At 36.8% G+C, this 16,057-nt stretch overlaps 1 protein-coding gene across 2 annotated transcripts in view; it reads left to right on the top strand.

Annotated features, from left to right (window-relative positions):
- The window catches only part of CACNA1D (calcium voltage-gated channel subunit alpha1 D), a 197,469-nt gene that overhangs the window by 105,801 nt on the left and 75,611 nt on the right, over positions 1 to 16,057 (top strand). For both annotated transcript variants that reach the window (XM_075053572.1, XM_075053574.1), the window contains exons 10-15: positions 5,875 to 5,962; positions 6,683 to 6,709; positions 12,980 to 13,140; positions 13,723 to 13,948; positions 14,093 to 14,300; positions 15,338 to 15,458. In XM_075053572.1, coding sequence (XP_074909673.1) covers positions 5,875 to 5,962; positions 6,683 to 6,709; positions 12,980 to 13,140; positions 13,723 to 13,948; positions 14,093 to 14,300; positions 15,338 to 15,458 — 831 coding nt within the window. The remainder of the gene's footprint in view (positions 1 to 5,874; positions 5,963 to 6,682; positions 6,710 to 12,979; positions 13,141 to 13,722; positions 13,949 to 14,092; positions 14,301 to 15,337; positions 15,459 to 16,057) is intronic.

Raw genomic sequence — 16,057 nt, 5'->3', positions numbered from 1 at the left:
GATAAAAAAATGTATTTTAAATTCAGGTGTGAAGAATGTAATTATTTTACAAGCTTTATAATGGATCATAGTGTAAGCTTAGAACAGTATGATGATAATATTTACTCTTTATTTATAATACTTTTAATGTAGAATCTAACAAAACATAACAAACTTTTACTGTATCTCCTCTTGTTATTGATGGTTTTGTTTCTGTAATTTGTGTTTTATTCAATTTCTTTCCCACCCACAGTGGAGATGGACAGGGGTTTTAGAGTATGATAGTTATTTTCAAGTCTACACTCTTTTAATACTGGCAAATGTATTGATTTGACATAATTACAATGGTAGCAATTAGGAGATCTAGTTTTAATCCTATCTACAACAAAATTATTGGAGCAACTGACTTCCTTGCTGTCCTAAGAATCACTATTGTGGCTCAGACTGAGGCTGACAAATCTGATCTGGTTCCTTTAGAGAGTGCAGAATATTAAGTCAGAAATTGCTAGGACCCGATGGACAAATTTTCTACAAATACTGAGTCTGCTTGAAATTATTTGTGTAACAATATATATTTTCTAATAGCTCACACAGCTTTAAAGGCTGGAATAATTTTTCCATAAAAATTGCTAAAAGGCAGTGGTTGCAATTTTACTTTGGATATGCCTTTAAACACACAGGTTCAGGTTCTGATGTCAGTCATGAAGCAGCATGGAACCGGCTGAAAACTGGCCTGTCATCTGCTGGCTGCAAATGCTGTCTCGCTACTAGTACCTGACCTTGCTAGTCAAAAGCATTCTCAAGTACGTGTGCAGTGACTTCATTTCATCTGTGTCTTGCAGGGCAGGTATACCTTTTATGAGTAGGATTTTTCCAAAGTACAAATCGGTGGCCTAAGTCTGTTACTTTCTGTATTTGTGAGACTACTACACTGATCTGAGTAGCTCAAACTTAAGACTACCACTGGATTAGAAATCCCACCCTAAATAGTTTCCTTTGCATTACCTCTATTTCTATTAAAAGCACCACATCTGTAGAGCATACAACATTCCCAAGATTCATAGTGTCATCCTTCAGGCTAGAAGTGGTAGGTTCAGTGATGCTTCTGTAATGAAGATTGATTATTTTGCTCTCCTTCCACTGCTATACAACCATTCAACCTTATATTGAGCTTCCATGGGCTTTCTATAAAAAGAGAGAGCCTGTAAGAATGTTTGTTGATGGTATCAACATTAAATCTGCACTATGAAAACAGATACCTTGCTACAGTATCATGTAGAACATCTTCTAGTCAGCTCCTCCTTAAACTGAATTTAGCCTGAGGAGCTTCACAGTCAGAATAGGTAGTACCACTTCTTTCTGATGTGTTTTCTGGGCATACAGCAGACTTAAGAAAATTTGAGATACATTTGCAATGATAATGTTGCCTCTTTGGGCATTTTTTTTGTTGTTCTGTTTTCCTGTTTGACTAACTCAAAATTTTGGTGTAAAGGATTCAGAAAATCCATGTACTGATTTGAGAAAGAATTAGAATTTTGGAGCTCATGGAATTGGTTGGATGTTACTAGCAGACAGAAGATGAGCATTTTTGCAAGGTTGATCTAAAATTTTGCCAGTAGAGTATCTTTTTTAATAATTGTAAGATTTTCTTCACTAGCTATTGCTGATTATCTGACTAGCTGTGCAGATCACTCCACTTCTGCAGGTCTTTTCCTTCAGCATGTGTAACCAGAAAGCTACCCAATGTGCATCAGTGTGGAAATGAGATCCGTCTATGGATCAAAAATGCATAGCTGAGGTTGAACCAGTTTAAAATATTAATTATATACTTTCTAGAGGAAAACATTCCAACAACAATACTTGCCACCACAATTCAATAATTCAGGGTGGAATTTAGCCTGCTTCTGGATTCTACAGTGACACTAAATTGTCATACTGCAGGATTATGGAATTTATTTCTTCCAGCTCCAGCTGGCTAGGACATACCAATGCTGATGGACACTGACTTGCTCTTAGCTATGCACTAGTTATATTATGTCCTGGAGTGGAGTTTGAAATCCCTGCTCCAAAACCTGAAAACTGTTTAGAGAAATAGTGAACATTATAAGATGAGAAAAACAATCTATTTTCTTATCCGCAGAAATAAAATGTAGTAGTTGATATATTTGACCTATTTTCCATATACTCAGGAAAGTACTAAGCTGCATGCTGTATGGGTTGCTTATATTGCCTAATGCAAGCATTCTTTTGTTTGAAACCAGTTGCTATAATTGAAGAGAGCTGATACTATCTAGACATCTAGATAATCTTTCCGGAAGGATGCCAGTAAAATAAAGGCAAAAGGTGAATAAAGAGTAGAGAAAATTTGGTATCTTCTTTTGAATACTGGAGTACCAGTTTAAAGATCTCAAAGCTGGCCTTACTGAGATCAGAGGGTCTTTCAAAAGTTCGTTCTGTGTGCTGTACTTTACCCAATGAACACCGCCTTTAAAAACCTGTGGTCATGAAATTGAGTCTTTTCAAGACTTGCCAGGTTGCTTGTATTAATGAGAGTGGATGTGGTCATGCAGTGTTACTGTTTTCTTCTGGCTAAAGTTTTAATGACTTGCTAGCATTGCTGGAGCTAGACTTCCACATGGTGCCTTTCTTAGTACTTCTGTCAAGTTTTTCTTTTGGCATATAAACTACAGTGTAATGATAGCTCAATTTCTAATGTAAACTTAACTGTATGGTTCTTTTTTTCCTCTTCCATTTTTGTAACACAGCACCTGCAAGTGTCGTGGCTCACTCACTCCCCGCCCCGCCAGTGGGATGGGGGAGAAAATTGGGAAAAGAAGTAAAACTCATAGGTTGAGATAAGAACGGTTTAATAGAATATAAAAAGAAAAAACTAATAATGATAATGATAACAATAATAAAGTGACAGCAGTAATGATAAAAGGATTGGAATATACAAATGATGCACAGTGCAATTGCTCACCACCTGCTGATCGATGCCCAGTTAGTCCCAGAGCAGTGATCCCCCTGCCCCCACTCCCCCCAGTTTATATACTAGATGTGATGTCACACGGTATGGAATACCCCTTTGGCCACTTGGGGTCAGCTGCCCTGGCTGTGTCCTGTGCCAGCGTCTTGTGTCCCTCCAGCTTTCTTGCTGGCTGGGCATGAGAAGCTGAAAAATCCTTGACTTTAGACTAAACATTACTTAGCAACAACTGAAAACATCAGTGTTATCAACATTCTTCTCCTACTGAACTCAAAACATAGCACTGTACCAGCTACTAGGAAGACCATTAGCTGAAACCAGGACAGCAAGTCACTAATAGAGCTAGAGCAATAGCCCTCTCTGAAATAGTGACATTCTGGCTGTATTTGATAATTAGCTGAACTGACACTGCCTTCAGTAAGGACAAAGATTCCCCCCCTCTCCCTCTTTGGTACTTTTTTTTTCTTCATGTGGTCATGTTTAAAATGGGCTGGTATTTCTTACTGTGGGTTAATGCATCAAGTCTGGGTAGATTTGAATTAAAATTATATTACTTTACACTTATTCTTTTAAAAACTATTTGGCATGTGTTAAAACAAATAGCATTTGTGTGGCACTGAGTGACACTTTGTAAGGAACTGGATTCTGGGTACTGCTTTTAGATGAGGGAAGGGTTGATAAATTTGTAACACAAGTGTGAGACACATTGCCCATATGTAATGCTTGCAAAAGTGGGCCTAGCTCTGTTTTTGTGGCAGCACCTAAGAGCAGTGTATGAAACAAGACTTCTGCACTCATATTTTGAAGTCGCTCATCACAAGTGCTAAAATGTTCATCATTAGGTGGCTATAATGTTGTGTTTCCTAACAGCGTGCAAGTCACTCAGCACAAGACAACTATTTCAGTTTTTTACCAGACATGGAAACTCCTTGCATTTATTGCAAAAGGCCCTGGCATTTTTAAATAAAAACTATTTGTTCTGAAGATCTGAGACTATGTCTGAAATTTGTAATTTTTTTTTTCTTAAAACCTTTGAAATTTTAATACTTAAATTTTTGGATATCATCAAAGATTGTTTGCTTTACTTTTGAATGAAATTCCTTTTGAACTCTGAGACTGTAAGCTGTGAAGTTCACACAAGACTAGCAATATTCATTTTTTTAAACTGATTTATAAAAGAGAAGCATGATATTAGAATTGAGGCACTTGCAGGTGCTAACCAGGGATTTTTCATATATAAAGCGATTACAGTAACATTTTAAAAGAATCATCAAAATAGAAGAACCTTGTGAAAGAAGGTTTTGCTGTCCTTACTGCCTGAAGTGCCTTGTTTATTCAAACACCTCCATGGACATTTTTGATCTTTGTTATGCCAACCCTGTGTTTAACATTTCATGTAATGGTGACTTACATTTATGGGGCTAGATTCTCAGATGTTGCAAATAGTAGCTGAGCATCTAGCCTGCATAGACCTGTCAGTCTCTCAACTTGGATGGAATTGATGGGTGTGGAAACCAAACTACCATTTACCACTTCCATGTATCTCTATGTCAGTGTGGAGGCAATATAGAGGCTGTGCAGAGAAACTGTTACTAACAGTTCTCATTTTGTACCTGTTCTGTAAGAAAATCAGAAAATTCAGGACCTGATTCTTGAGTCTCACTTAAATTAAGACATGTGTAATTAAGCCTGATTTAAACCTCCTTTAGGCTACCAAAATAGTGAGACATCCCTAACAGAAATAGGCATTGCAGCCCTTCTGCCTTCAGTAGTCTCAGTCCACAGGCATTGGCTTAAAACCTCTCCAACAAACCAAACCAAACAAACAAAAACCCAAACAAGCAAACCATCAAAACAGGAGAAGGTACACCCAGGAACACCTTTAAGATACTCTGTTTTTCTTTTGTTCTTGCTGTTCTACAGTAATTTCACTGCATCTACCACCTCTCTTACTTTTTCCTAATTTATATGGTATTTCTACTGTATAAACCAACAACATTAATTTTATACTTTTCTTGTTCCTGAGGTTTTCCTTTCATGCTTGCTTTACAGACATGGAAGTAGTGTTCTCCCCTAAGAAGTACTGAGAACTTTAGCTGTTCATCATTTCCTAACACCTTTTGACATATGTTGTCCTCCCGCTATTTCAGTTGATTTGAAGACGAATGGTGATGACCAATCTGCAAATGAGTTTTATCTAAAAAACCACTAGCTACAATTGCTAACTATTCAGTAATGATCTGCTGTATGTACAGTAATTTGCTCTATAACAAATGTAATAATCCCCTTTTTATTAGTAGTAATTCTCATACTTTGTAGTACCCATTCTGCCATTCCCAGTACTCCTTCCTCTCTGCTCATACAGTATTTGCAAGCTCAATTACTTTCTAGCATCTTACCTTGGTAATTCATAATGGAAATAAAAGCATGGAGTGGTCATTATGATCAGTGTCATAGTTTCTATTTTCAAAAGAGCATAGATAACATTTCTTGGAATTAGCGAGCATGTTAACAACACAAACTGATAAGCACTGCCAAAGTGTTACCAGAACACTTCTTAAAATGAAAGGTCACAAAATCTAGCTCAGGGTTATTTCTTTACTAGGGGCAGCATGCTCTTTGTTACAAAACTCCTCTATGTTGTATTCTGTAGTGCATTTTCAACAGTTATGTTGAATTATTGGAAAGAAACAAAAAAAGCTACAATACACTCTGGAATTCTGTGTGCTTTCTTTTCTTATAAGAGGAGGACTGATGAAGTGTCTATCTTCATCTGCTATTCCTCAGATCTTCCAAGCTCTCATTAGACCTGCAAAAAGTGGAGGCATTCCTGCAATAGAACAAGAGATCACATTCTGTGTAATGCCTTGTCTGGCTGTCAATCTAAAGCAGTTTCTGTCTCCTAACAGCAAGCATGCCCACCAGTGAAACTGAATCAGTGAACACAGAGAATGTGAGTGGAGAGGGAGAGAACCCAGCATGCTGTGGGAGTTTATGGTGAGTACATGGACTGTTTTCAAGTACCCACCCTCATAATCTCAAAATTTAAAAGAATCATTCTTTCCCCATTGTTTATTTAGCCCAAACTGCTTTCAAGTAGTCAAGGTTTGTATGACACTTGGGGTTTTTTTTGGCTTTCAGCAGTTTAATATTAGACCAGTTACTACAGCATTAAAGCGCTCCTAAAATTCTCAAGTTAAGAAGATATAAAACAATTCAACTAAACTTCCAGTGGAGCCATGTTTTCCTGAAAGCTTTTATAAAGTATAATTGCTGTCCAAAATAATAAGAAAAAACAGAAGTCCCCTAAGACATGTAAAAAGAAATGTTTTCTGTTAAATTGTGCATAATCTGCAGAATATGTATTTTTTAGGCAATAACTGACTGTATGGGAGTATTTCTATATCCCATGGTGTTCACTATTTATTTGCTCAGATTTTCATGGCTTCCAAGCAGCTTCTACATGAGCAGTTTATTTACTTAGTTTTAAAGGAGATTTCCTTTCTCTCACTTACAAAATTTGTAAAGCTTTAGGAATGGTATTTCGGAAAATAAATAACAGACAATAAAATTTCAGCATTCATGATGCATTTTGCTAAAAGCTTGTTTTTATGTACATGTAATTCTGATGTATTGATTTGCAAAATTCTAAAGACAGCAAAGTTGTGTTAATTATTTTTTCCACATTTTAAAAAATGTGTTTTCCTTTTCTTCTAGTCAAACCATCTCAAAATCCAAGTTCAGGTGAGTATTTTCCTCTGTCTTCATCACTTTTTTCCTTGTGACTATTTACATATCATGATTGTCTCCTATAATTATTCTTTATTTACTGTACTATAAATTTTACTGTGTGAAAATTCTTCCTAACAGTTACTGGTGAATACAAAAGTAAAGTATCCATGAACACTTTTGGAAATCAGACTCACTGATTTGCTTTGCTGATATTTGTGGTGCTCTCTTCACTGACTAGGAGCATTTGGGTATACGAGTTTCTATTTTCAAGTATGATTGCAGAAGGGAAGTGTTATAAGCAAAATTAAGAATTAATAGTCCTGATACTGTAGACCCTGGATGTGCCAGTACAAAACCAATAGGTTTCTTTATTCTGATCTTATTTTCCAGTTTATAGGACATATATTTAGTAATTAGAAAGGATAATTGCAAACACAGAAGAGATATTCTGTTTTAAAAGGTTAGGTTACTCTGTGAAGGAACAACAAAAAAACCTATGTGATTTAAGGTAAGTAATCAAGTGGTAGACTTAGTGAATTACGAAGGGCAAAGACACTCCTACAGTTGCAGACAACCCACAGAATAAATATTTTTCACAGAAAATTTTCAGTGAAAAAAAGGGACAATCAAGAAGATTTGGCAACATCTGGCATCAGCAGTTTTGGCAACATCTGGAATCATTCCAATTTTTTAACCCTAGTAAAACTGATTTCAGTGTTGGATGTATAGCAAGTAATTCATTGGTAACAGCAGTGTATTCTCCTTGCAGCAATGAAGAGGAATAGCAAACCCAGGTTTATTCTACTAGCCTTACTAGCTCTAATGACCTACCAGCGCTGACCAGTTGCAAGCAGTTGGAGTGGACTTGTGTTCCTTCTGAATAGTCTTTCTTTTTTGAAGAAGAGCTCCCAGGCAACAGTTAACTGGTGCTTTTCTACACTGAGAGTTTTTTCATGTGACGCTATGATCAAGCTTTATTTTGTCATCCCTATCAGCCAGCAAACTGGTGCCTCACTCTGCTGAAGACTGTGGCCAGTGGAGATCTGGCCATTTAGGATGGTAGTGAATACACAAGTTTCATCATTAGTTATAAAAGCTGTATCATTTCTTGTATGCCTTCTGCTACAGAAACTGGCCTTAACTACACCAGCTGAATGGACCAGTTATGTCCATGTAGACCTTTGAGCTTAACCCTTCATGAGAATTATGAGAGATGAGACTCCTTTTAGCTTAATAAAGAGAAGTGATTCAGTGTGCTAATGAGCTGTAATTTCTTTTGCCGTTGCTTCCCGTTACCATAACAGTAGAACAAATGGAACAATTTGTTTAGTATTTCATTAGCTGAGAATCCCAAACAAGCATGATTACTTTGAATCATGAGATTGTCTCCAATCAACCTTATAGCATACTATTTATTGCTATGAAGCCTACTCATGCTGGTTTTAAAGGATGAAACTCGAATATGAAGTGGTCACATGAAACTTCAAATACCAGGCAGTGCAATAGACTGCTATTATACTACATTCTCCAAGTTCGGTCTATTTGCACAGTGGGGACTCATAGAAGCGTCACAGAGAAAGGAAAGTAATGCCTATGTTCTGAACCATGCCTATTCATATTTTAAGGAAAAAGAGAACTCCAGAAGCTCTGTTAAATGAAAGCTGCTACGTCATCTTTGAGAAAGGAAAATTTCTACCCAAACCTGATGTTTTTAATAGCCCAAGCAGTGAGTAAGCAGCAGTCAGTGCTATCCATCTCTACAATCAATGTTCATAACCAACACATCAATTTGAAAGAAAACTTATTTCCAGGCCAGAAAGTCACCAAAGTATCTCCAGATGTCTAGATTCTGCCACTGCCCTAAATGTCTTTTGCATGAGCTCTTTGATCAGAATCTGTTCTTGTGGCATGAAAAAACACAAGTCACACAGAAGTTCGTTCATACATGTATTGCTGCATCTGTTCACAGAAGTTGTGGCAATCGGCAATGGGATGTTGGTGTCTCATTTGAAAGTGCTGCAGGGGTCTGCAGCTGCTTGAGGTCTTCAATCATACTTAAACTTTTTAAGCTGAGTTTGGTAATGGGAATTCCCCCTTCAACTTTTACGTCTTTACTTGTAGCACTGGAGAACTATCTATCCCTTTTAACTTAATGAATTCATGTGAGGAGTAGTTTTGAGGCAACAGAGCTCTAAATTATAGTTGTGCCATTGTCTTCCAAACAGATGTGGCTTGCACCATGTCCCAGACCCCTAAAACCAGCTGACATCTATTATCAGAGAGAAAAAGCACTTTGAAGAGCTGCTCGCTTTGCAGTGCCACTAAGAACAGAGTGTATCTGCTCTTCTATCTCTATAAGGATCTGCAGACTGATGGTTCTCATCCCATTGCTTCTGGATACCTAACATCTCATATTTGCAAAATATATTTTTCTGATATGTCAGAAGAATGTAACTTTGGTGTTTTTCATTGGAATCACTAGTTTCTGAAAAGCTCTGTTTACCTAAAACACAGAAACTCTCAGTTCTGCAGCAAAGCCTTAGATTATGTGTTCAGCTGTCAGGGATGTCCTAACACATTTGAAGCCAAATGCTAAATCTTGGTCTAGTTCTTACTCTTCTGGCCTGATCCTCACTCCAAGTTTGGGAATGTTATTCTGCAATGGCAGTACACTGTGTTTCAGGGCAAAGTAAATCAGGACATAGCTTATCAAGGATATTGGTTTGACCGTAAATGTCTTTGCCTTTGGATCAAAATAGAAAATGCTTTTTATTGCAAGCTAGCCTACCTGCTGTACCACAAGTGAAATAGAAGTTAATCCTTGGAAATATGTTTCTATACAGTCAGATGGGTACTTGGTCAAGAGAATTATGTCCTAGCAAGATATAGCAATTATCTGCCAGTTTATTAAGTGAAGGTGTATATTAACCACATATTATGCTAGGATATATATGGGTAAATATGTTCTGTGCTGGTTATTTGTAATCTTCTGGGTGGAATTTGAAATGTTTTGATACTAGAACAACTATGTTTTTCTTTCTCCTCACCTGGAAGCGACAGAGCTATGATTAGAAGAAGGTGGGGATTTACTAGTTGAAGAGATTTGTACACATTGTCCTCTGAAGATCCCTCTTTTTAAGAATTTGCTTCCTCCTTGTCAGTGTGATTATATAATCACGTTAACCTTCAAGTCATGCTAAAAAGCTGGTACTATGCCCTGAATCCTGTAACTACAAAAATGGAATGGAAAAATAATCTCAAAGGCTTCTATATTTTCATAATGAGTGAGTGCTCTGGTGCAATTCTTCTGTCCCATATTTTATAAGTAAGAGTAGTGAAGTCTAGGGTGTCTGCACAGACACTAGCACCCACAATTACAGAAGAATTCATCTTGGGCATTAATAATTACTTCTCTGTGAGCTTCGTGTTGAAAATATGAGGCACGCCAGTTTTGCAGATACAGGGATTATGCATGTGGTTTTAAACAGAAAGTCCAGTTTAGAAAAATATCATGTTATAATGAAAGGCTGCTGATACAATATAGTCTGAAAATGAATGTTCCTACCTTTGCCATAGGTCTAGTAGCAATACACGAACACCCGTGAATAGCCAGTAAACAAACTAAACTTCATAGATTCTGCATGACTGGCTGACAGAGTTCAGTCAGACTCAATGCAAGGTTGGATTTCCCATGTGTAGGTACAAATTTAAGACCAGGGCCTAAAGGACCAACTAAACATGAATACCTGAGTGAATGAAAGTGAAATTGGGAACACATTTATATGAATAATGATTTGCTCGTAAATAGTTATGAAGAAAAAAATGATAAATTACTTAATGAGAACAAAAGCAGTGAATAATTTGGTTTGTTGTAACAAACTGTGTCAACTGTAAGTGTCCTCTGTGATTTTAATATTTATTCAACTGCTATATTTTGTGAAAAATGCTTGATAATTTAATGAAAACTTTATTATATCATTGCAAATTTATGAAAATGGAATTTCTTTTCAAAATAAAAGAGTACATTTCATTCTTCCAGGAAAAAATTATGCTATTTGGTTAAAACTAGGAGGGGCGGGTACTAAAATATAGAAGATTGTTGAGTGAAAATAGCATAATTTGTTTTCCTATTTTATATAGCCACAGGTTTTCCTGGCACAACAGGCCATCTACTTCAGTCTGCTACTTATTGTTTATTTCTTTACTTGTACCAATCTAATGAAGGTAGAAAATTAGTCTTATGCTCCTTTTTTATTTTTTTGCTTTATTTCTGTAGGCTTTTTACACATGCTTATGTTATTCATACACTTCTACATGTAAATGCCATTGCATACCCTTTGGCAGCTTTTTCATATGTGCACTACTTAGCTACACTGTTCTGTCACTAATTCCACAGACCTTTTGGGAAAAGAAAAAGCTCCATTGGCTTCAGAGAGCTATGACTTATATACTTTGAGACTGCTTTTGGCTCCTATGAGTCGAGATACCCAAACAATATTATTCCTGTCTCATTGACTTCAATGATGCAATCTTCTGTAAGTGTAAAAAAAATGCTGTTTTACCTACTCAGGGAGTGAGCCATCCTGATGATGGCCACAGACGTAGTGCTGTTTGGCAGGGGACTAGCAAGATAAGAATGTTCTTGAATACTGTGTTGATTTAGGTCAGGACAGGATATTTTTCCTTTAAATGGTTAGAATACTGCAAAGGCTTGAAACATCTTTGTACTGATATCCGAAACCACTATTAATTTCTATTGCTACAAGTACTAATTGAAAGTGCATAAGGAAAATTCGGTTAATGCTTGAATCCAGTGCCAACCTCAGTTATTTTTATGGTGTTATTGCATATTTGTTCTATTTTCTGAGATAGATTTGAAGCATTTCTGATTTTATACTTACTAAATACAATACCTGCTAATCCAGATAGTAAAATTATTGAGGAATTCACCTAGTTATTTGTAACAATTTTCAAAAGCCATAGTTTCTTGTTTGGGTACTGCCAAAAGGGCTGCAGTGCCCTTCCCCTATCTCAGCCACTCATTCTTCCTGCTCTTTCTGTGATGTGGCAATGCAATGAATTGAATCAGACAACTGGCCAGCCAAAATCAACCCAGAAAAAAAGAAATTGGTTTCCACCACTCATTTCTCGGCTCTGGCTCACTTCATTAGGGCTAGTTTTGGCAAAAGGAAAAGGAGAGGGCAGAACAAGGAGAGCAGACCACCCCTTTCCATCACACCAGATTTGTGCTAGACTGGCTTGATAGTGAAACTATAGAGGAATAATCTTATACATGCACAGTCTTCTCAGTTCTTTGCTATTTTAAGACTAGGTCAAGCTTCCCTTGGAGTCTGTGCCTGCTCTGTCCCTTGAATTTTGGATAAAACAGTTGTTGGTTCCTAAAATTTATTATCTGAGTCCACAGCTGTAGTTCTGGGTGCGTGAATTTTATATGCCTTCCTTTTAGGTAATATCAAGTGCTTCCTAATCCTTCTCTTCCTGTGACCCAGCAATATATTTTTCTTCCTGTTTCACAAATGGAAATGCCACCCAGGGAAACTAATTGGTTTACGAAAGTTCCCAGAAGTGAAGCAGAGAAATTAAATCTAGTTTTATGAGTCCAAAGCTAAGCTGATACCCTCACTTGTGAATCCAGCTCGTATCTAGATAGGGCCTGTTTACTTGTCCTTGATTGTCACTCTTATTCATTTCACAAACATTTGCCCACTGACACAGTTTCAAGGCACATCAGTAGAAATCTCTAGGAGTCGCTGACTGAGTTTTCTAACATTATAGGGTAGATTTCTAAAAGTTGACCACAACATTCTTGCCTTGTTTAATCCTGCCAGAATTGTGCCTGTGGTTTAACTCAAAGCCTACATTTTCAGACTAACTGTAATTTGAATTCTAAGTTGCTTCATTGCCTTTTTTTTACTGCTATTATGTTTATAGGTCCTGGGAAGACAGATGTATCTTGTTACTCAATGAAATGTTAAATGCAGCTTAATCTAATTATGTCACAGGCAATTAGAGTCTCCAAAAGTTGTGGTTTACATTTGAAAATCTATAATGAAATCTAAAAATGGAGTTACAAATTAGAACTCCCTAATCTGCAACTGGTAATAATTTACACAGCTACCTGAAGTATTGTGCACATACTTAGGAAAATACACCTGCTCATATATACATACTTGCACTGTGTTTCCTACGCAGAAGAAACCCTCCTTAAGTCCGTATGTGTTTTCTGTGTAATAATAAATTTGTTTTTATTTGAACTTTCAGTCGACGCTGGCGTCGCTGGAATCGATTTAATCGAAGAAAATGTAGAGCTGCAGTAAAATCTGTCACATTTTATTGGCTTGTAATTGTCTTGGTCTTTCTGAACACATTAACTATTTCATCGGAGCATTATAATCAACCTGACTGGCTAACCCAGATCCAAGGTACAATCAAAAATTATTTGTCCTGTTTTTGAATATGGATACTTCCACTCTTGTACTTTTGTACTTTGCCACTTTGTTGTTGTTTGCTGTCCTGAAGAATATTCAGCCCAGCCAAAGGGAGATACAAGAAATAACTGAATTTATTTGATTTCTACGACTGTAACACAGCTTAATGGCATACCAGCAAAAAAATGACAATACTAAATTGTAAATACCTGTACTTTTATTGTTAAACCATGCTTGAAAGATGAGGAAGGAAATGATAACTGGCACAGCAGAACATACTGTGGGCTGTGTTGCTTAAGTTACAGTGTGGACTCAAGCTGTGAGTTGAGCAGCCATGAACTGCACAGTGGACTGGAAATACAAATAGTTTATAGGTGGCAGGAAGCTTTAACATCCTTGTGTAACTTTCATCACTTTAGGCATCAAAAACATTCCCGCATAAAAACTCAGTACTTCCTTCTTAAGCAAAAGGCTGCAAACTCGTATAGAAAGTATAGTACTATTATGTTAAAATAAAAATGAATTCTAAGAGACAATTCAGGAATGTCTTTTTTTGTTTTATATATTTTGTTCCAGATATCGCAAATAAGGTTCTTCTGGCTTTGTTCACCTGTGAAATGTTAGTAAAGATGTACAGCTTGGGCCTACAGGCTTATTTTGTTTCTCTTTTTAACCGCTTTGATTGCTTCGTTGTTTGTGGTGGCATTGTTGAAACCATTTTGGTGGAGTTGGAAATTATGTCACCCCTTGGAATTTCAGTGTTTCGCTGTGTTCGTCTCCTGCGTATTTTTAAAGTAACAAGGTAAGATTAACTAATACTGCTAACTTTAGGGATATCTGAAGGGTGATCAGCAATTCTTTTGTAATACTTCATCATGCTCTGCTCTTTTACTGTTTTGTTTGGTTTTTTTTTGGTGTGTGTTAACACACGCATTTTAATTTATAGGCACTGGGCATCCCTGAGCAACTTGGTAGCATCCTTGTTAAACTCAATGAAGTCCATTGCTTCACTGTTGCTTCTGCTTTTCCTCTTCATCATAATCTTCTCGTTGCTTGGAATGCAGCTGTTTGGAGGCAAATTTAATTTTGATGAAACTCAAACAAAACGGAGCACCTTCGATAATTTTCCACAAGCTCTTTTAACTGTATTCCAGGTAACTTTCTTTCATCCTGTATGAAACATTTTACCTTTGATGATCAACAAAGCTGTTTAAGTGATCATGTTGCCTGAAAATAAAATCATGAATACTATTTATTTAGTTAACTTTAAGTAGCATTCTGCTCATTAAATTCAGTACTCTGGTAACTCTGCACCATTTGTACCATTTGTGTCATGTCTTATTTGATCTATCTATGCAACATAGCTGTCATATTACTTCACAAAATTAAATCTCCTTTGTCCATCAACTACATGACTAGAAAAAGAGGTGGAATGTTATTTTTATTTTAATCAAATTGTTTTCTTTAACTTCATTAGCTATATATAAAAGTTCAGCTATTGCCAAGCAGGAAGAAATGAGAAGCATTGTAAGAGAGCATTTGCATATGGGTCATATTACTTAGTATGATATAAAAATAAGTATGAATTTCTTTAAAGAGACACTATCAGGTTTATTAAAATTTTAAATCAACTTGTCTGTTACTTGTGAAAAGATAGGGCATACTTACAGTTCACTTTCACTATTTTACGATCTTTTTTTATTTTTTCCCAATTTGGATGCTTGAATTAGGCTAATTGGTTTCATCGTTCTAGCCAATTTTACATTCAGCTTTGCACATTACCACAATGTTGGTTTCAGACATCGTAGGTGAGTGTTTAAAGCTGACCCTGCAAGATTCAACTTTGTGTCAACTTCCTATCTCTTCAGTAGAAATTTCATATGGTGGCTGCCCAGAGCAAGCAAAAAAATCTTACCATGTAATTTTAACATAAGGAAATATTAAATGAGAAGTTTCCTTAAGAGGAAAAGTGTCCACATTTGACCTGACATTGCCCCTTTAAAAAATTAAAGCTGCCAAGCTTTCAGGAGATGCTTATTTAAATGGAAATTTTAAAACAATGCATGAAAAGATTATGGTATTGCTTTGTGTATACAGAAGGTTAGCCTTATTGTGTATTGTGGTCAGAGGAAACCTATTTCTTTATTGCTCTTTTTGATGTTGAGTTACTAATAATATATCTGCTTCTTAGATTCTAACAGGTGAAGACTGGAATGCTGTTATGTATGATGGCATAATGGCGTATGGTGGCCCGTCATCGTCAGGCATGATAGTCTGTATATATTTCATTATCCTCTTCATCTGTGGCAACTGTATCCTTTGCACTCACTGGAAACATCTCCAAATGGCCCTGTGTGCCAGGGACATATGCAAAATTTCTCTGAGGGGGTAAATTGCAATGGACATGTAAGCACTTTCTCTATGTGCTAAGTCCTTTATATAGACTTTTCTTTGCACACCTGTTCCCTAATGAATGAGACTCTAGTGATCTTCCAAGTCCATCTCCAGCCACCACAATGGCAGAAACCAGAGAATTTTTGATTTCTTCCTTCTGTGGGAAAACAGCTTCATTCTACCTGCTTGTCCCTATTTGACATCTCTCCCTCTGAAAATGCATGGATGTAGTCTGATCTTGATGGCAATAATTTCCCGTTCATGCTTTTGACGCTTCATATAGCCCTGTTAGTTCTGACACACACTGACAGTGGAGCCAGCAATCTGCTGTATAGTGCAGGGACCAAATGAGAGAAATCTGCACAGAGAAATGTTGAGTCAGTTAGGCTTAAGTCTGCTGAAGCATTCCCCTTCCCCGCCTTCAGTGTAGTGGAAATACTTCCTTGGCCCCGCGTAGCAACAGAAACGAGTGTCATTCTCAGAAGTTCTTAAAAGGTCAGGATGTGATAAAAGGGCA

Source organism: Buteo buteo, chromosome 21 (genome assembly GCF_964188355.1).
Source record: "Buteo buteo chromosome 21, bButBut1.hap1.1, whole genome shotgun sequence".
Classification (NCBI taxonomy): domain Eukaryota; kingdom Metazoa; phylum Chordata; class Aves; order Accipitriformes; family Accipitridae; genus Buteo; species Buteo buteo.
This window is presented reverse-complemented; position numbering and strand designations above follow the sequence as displayed.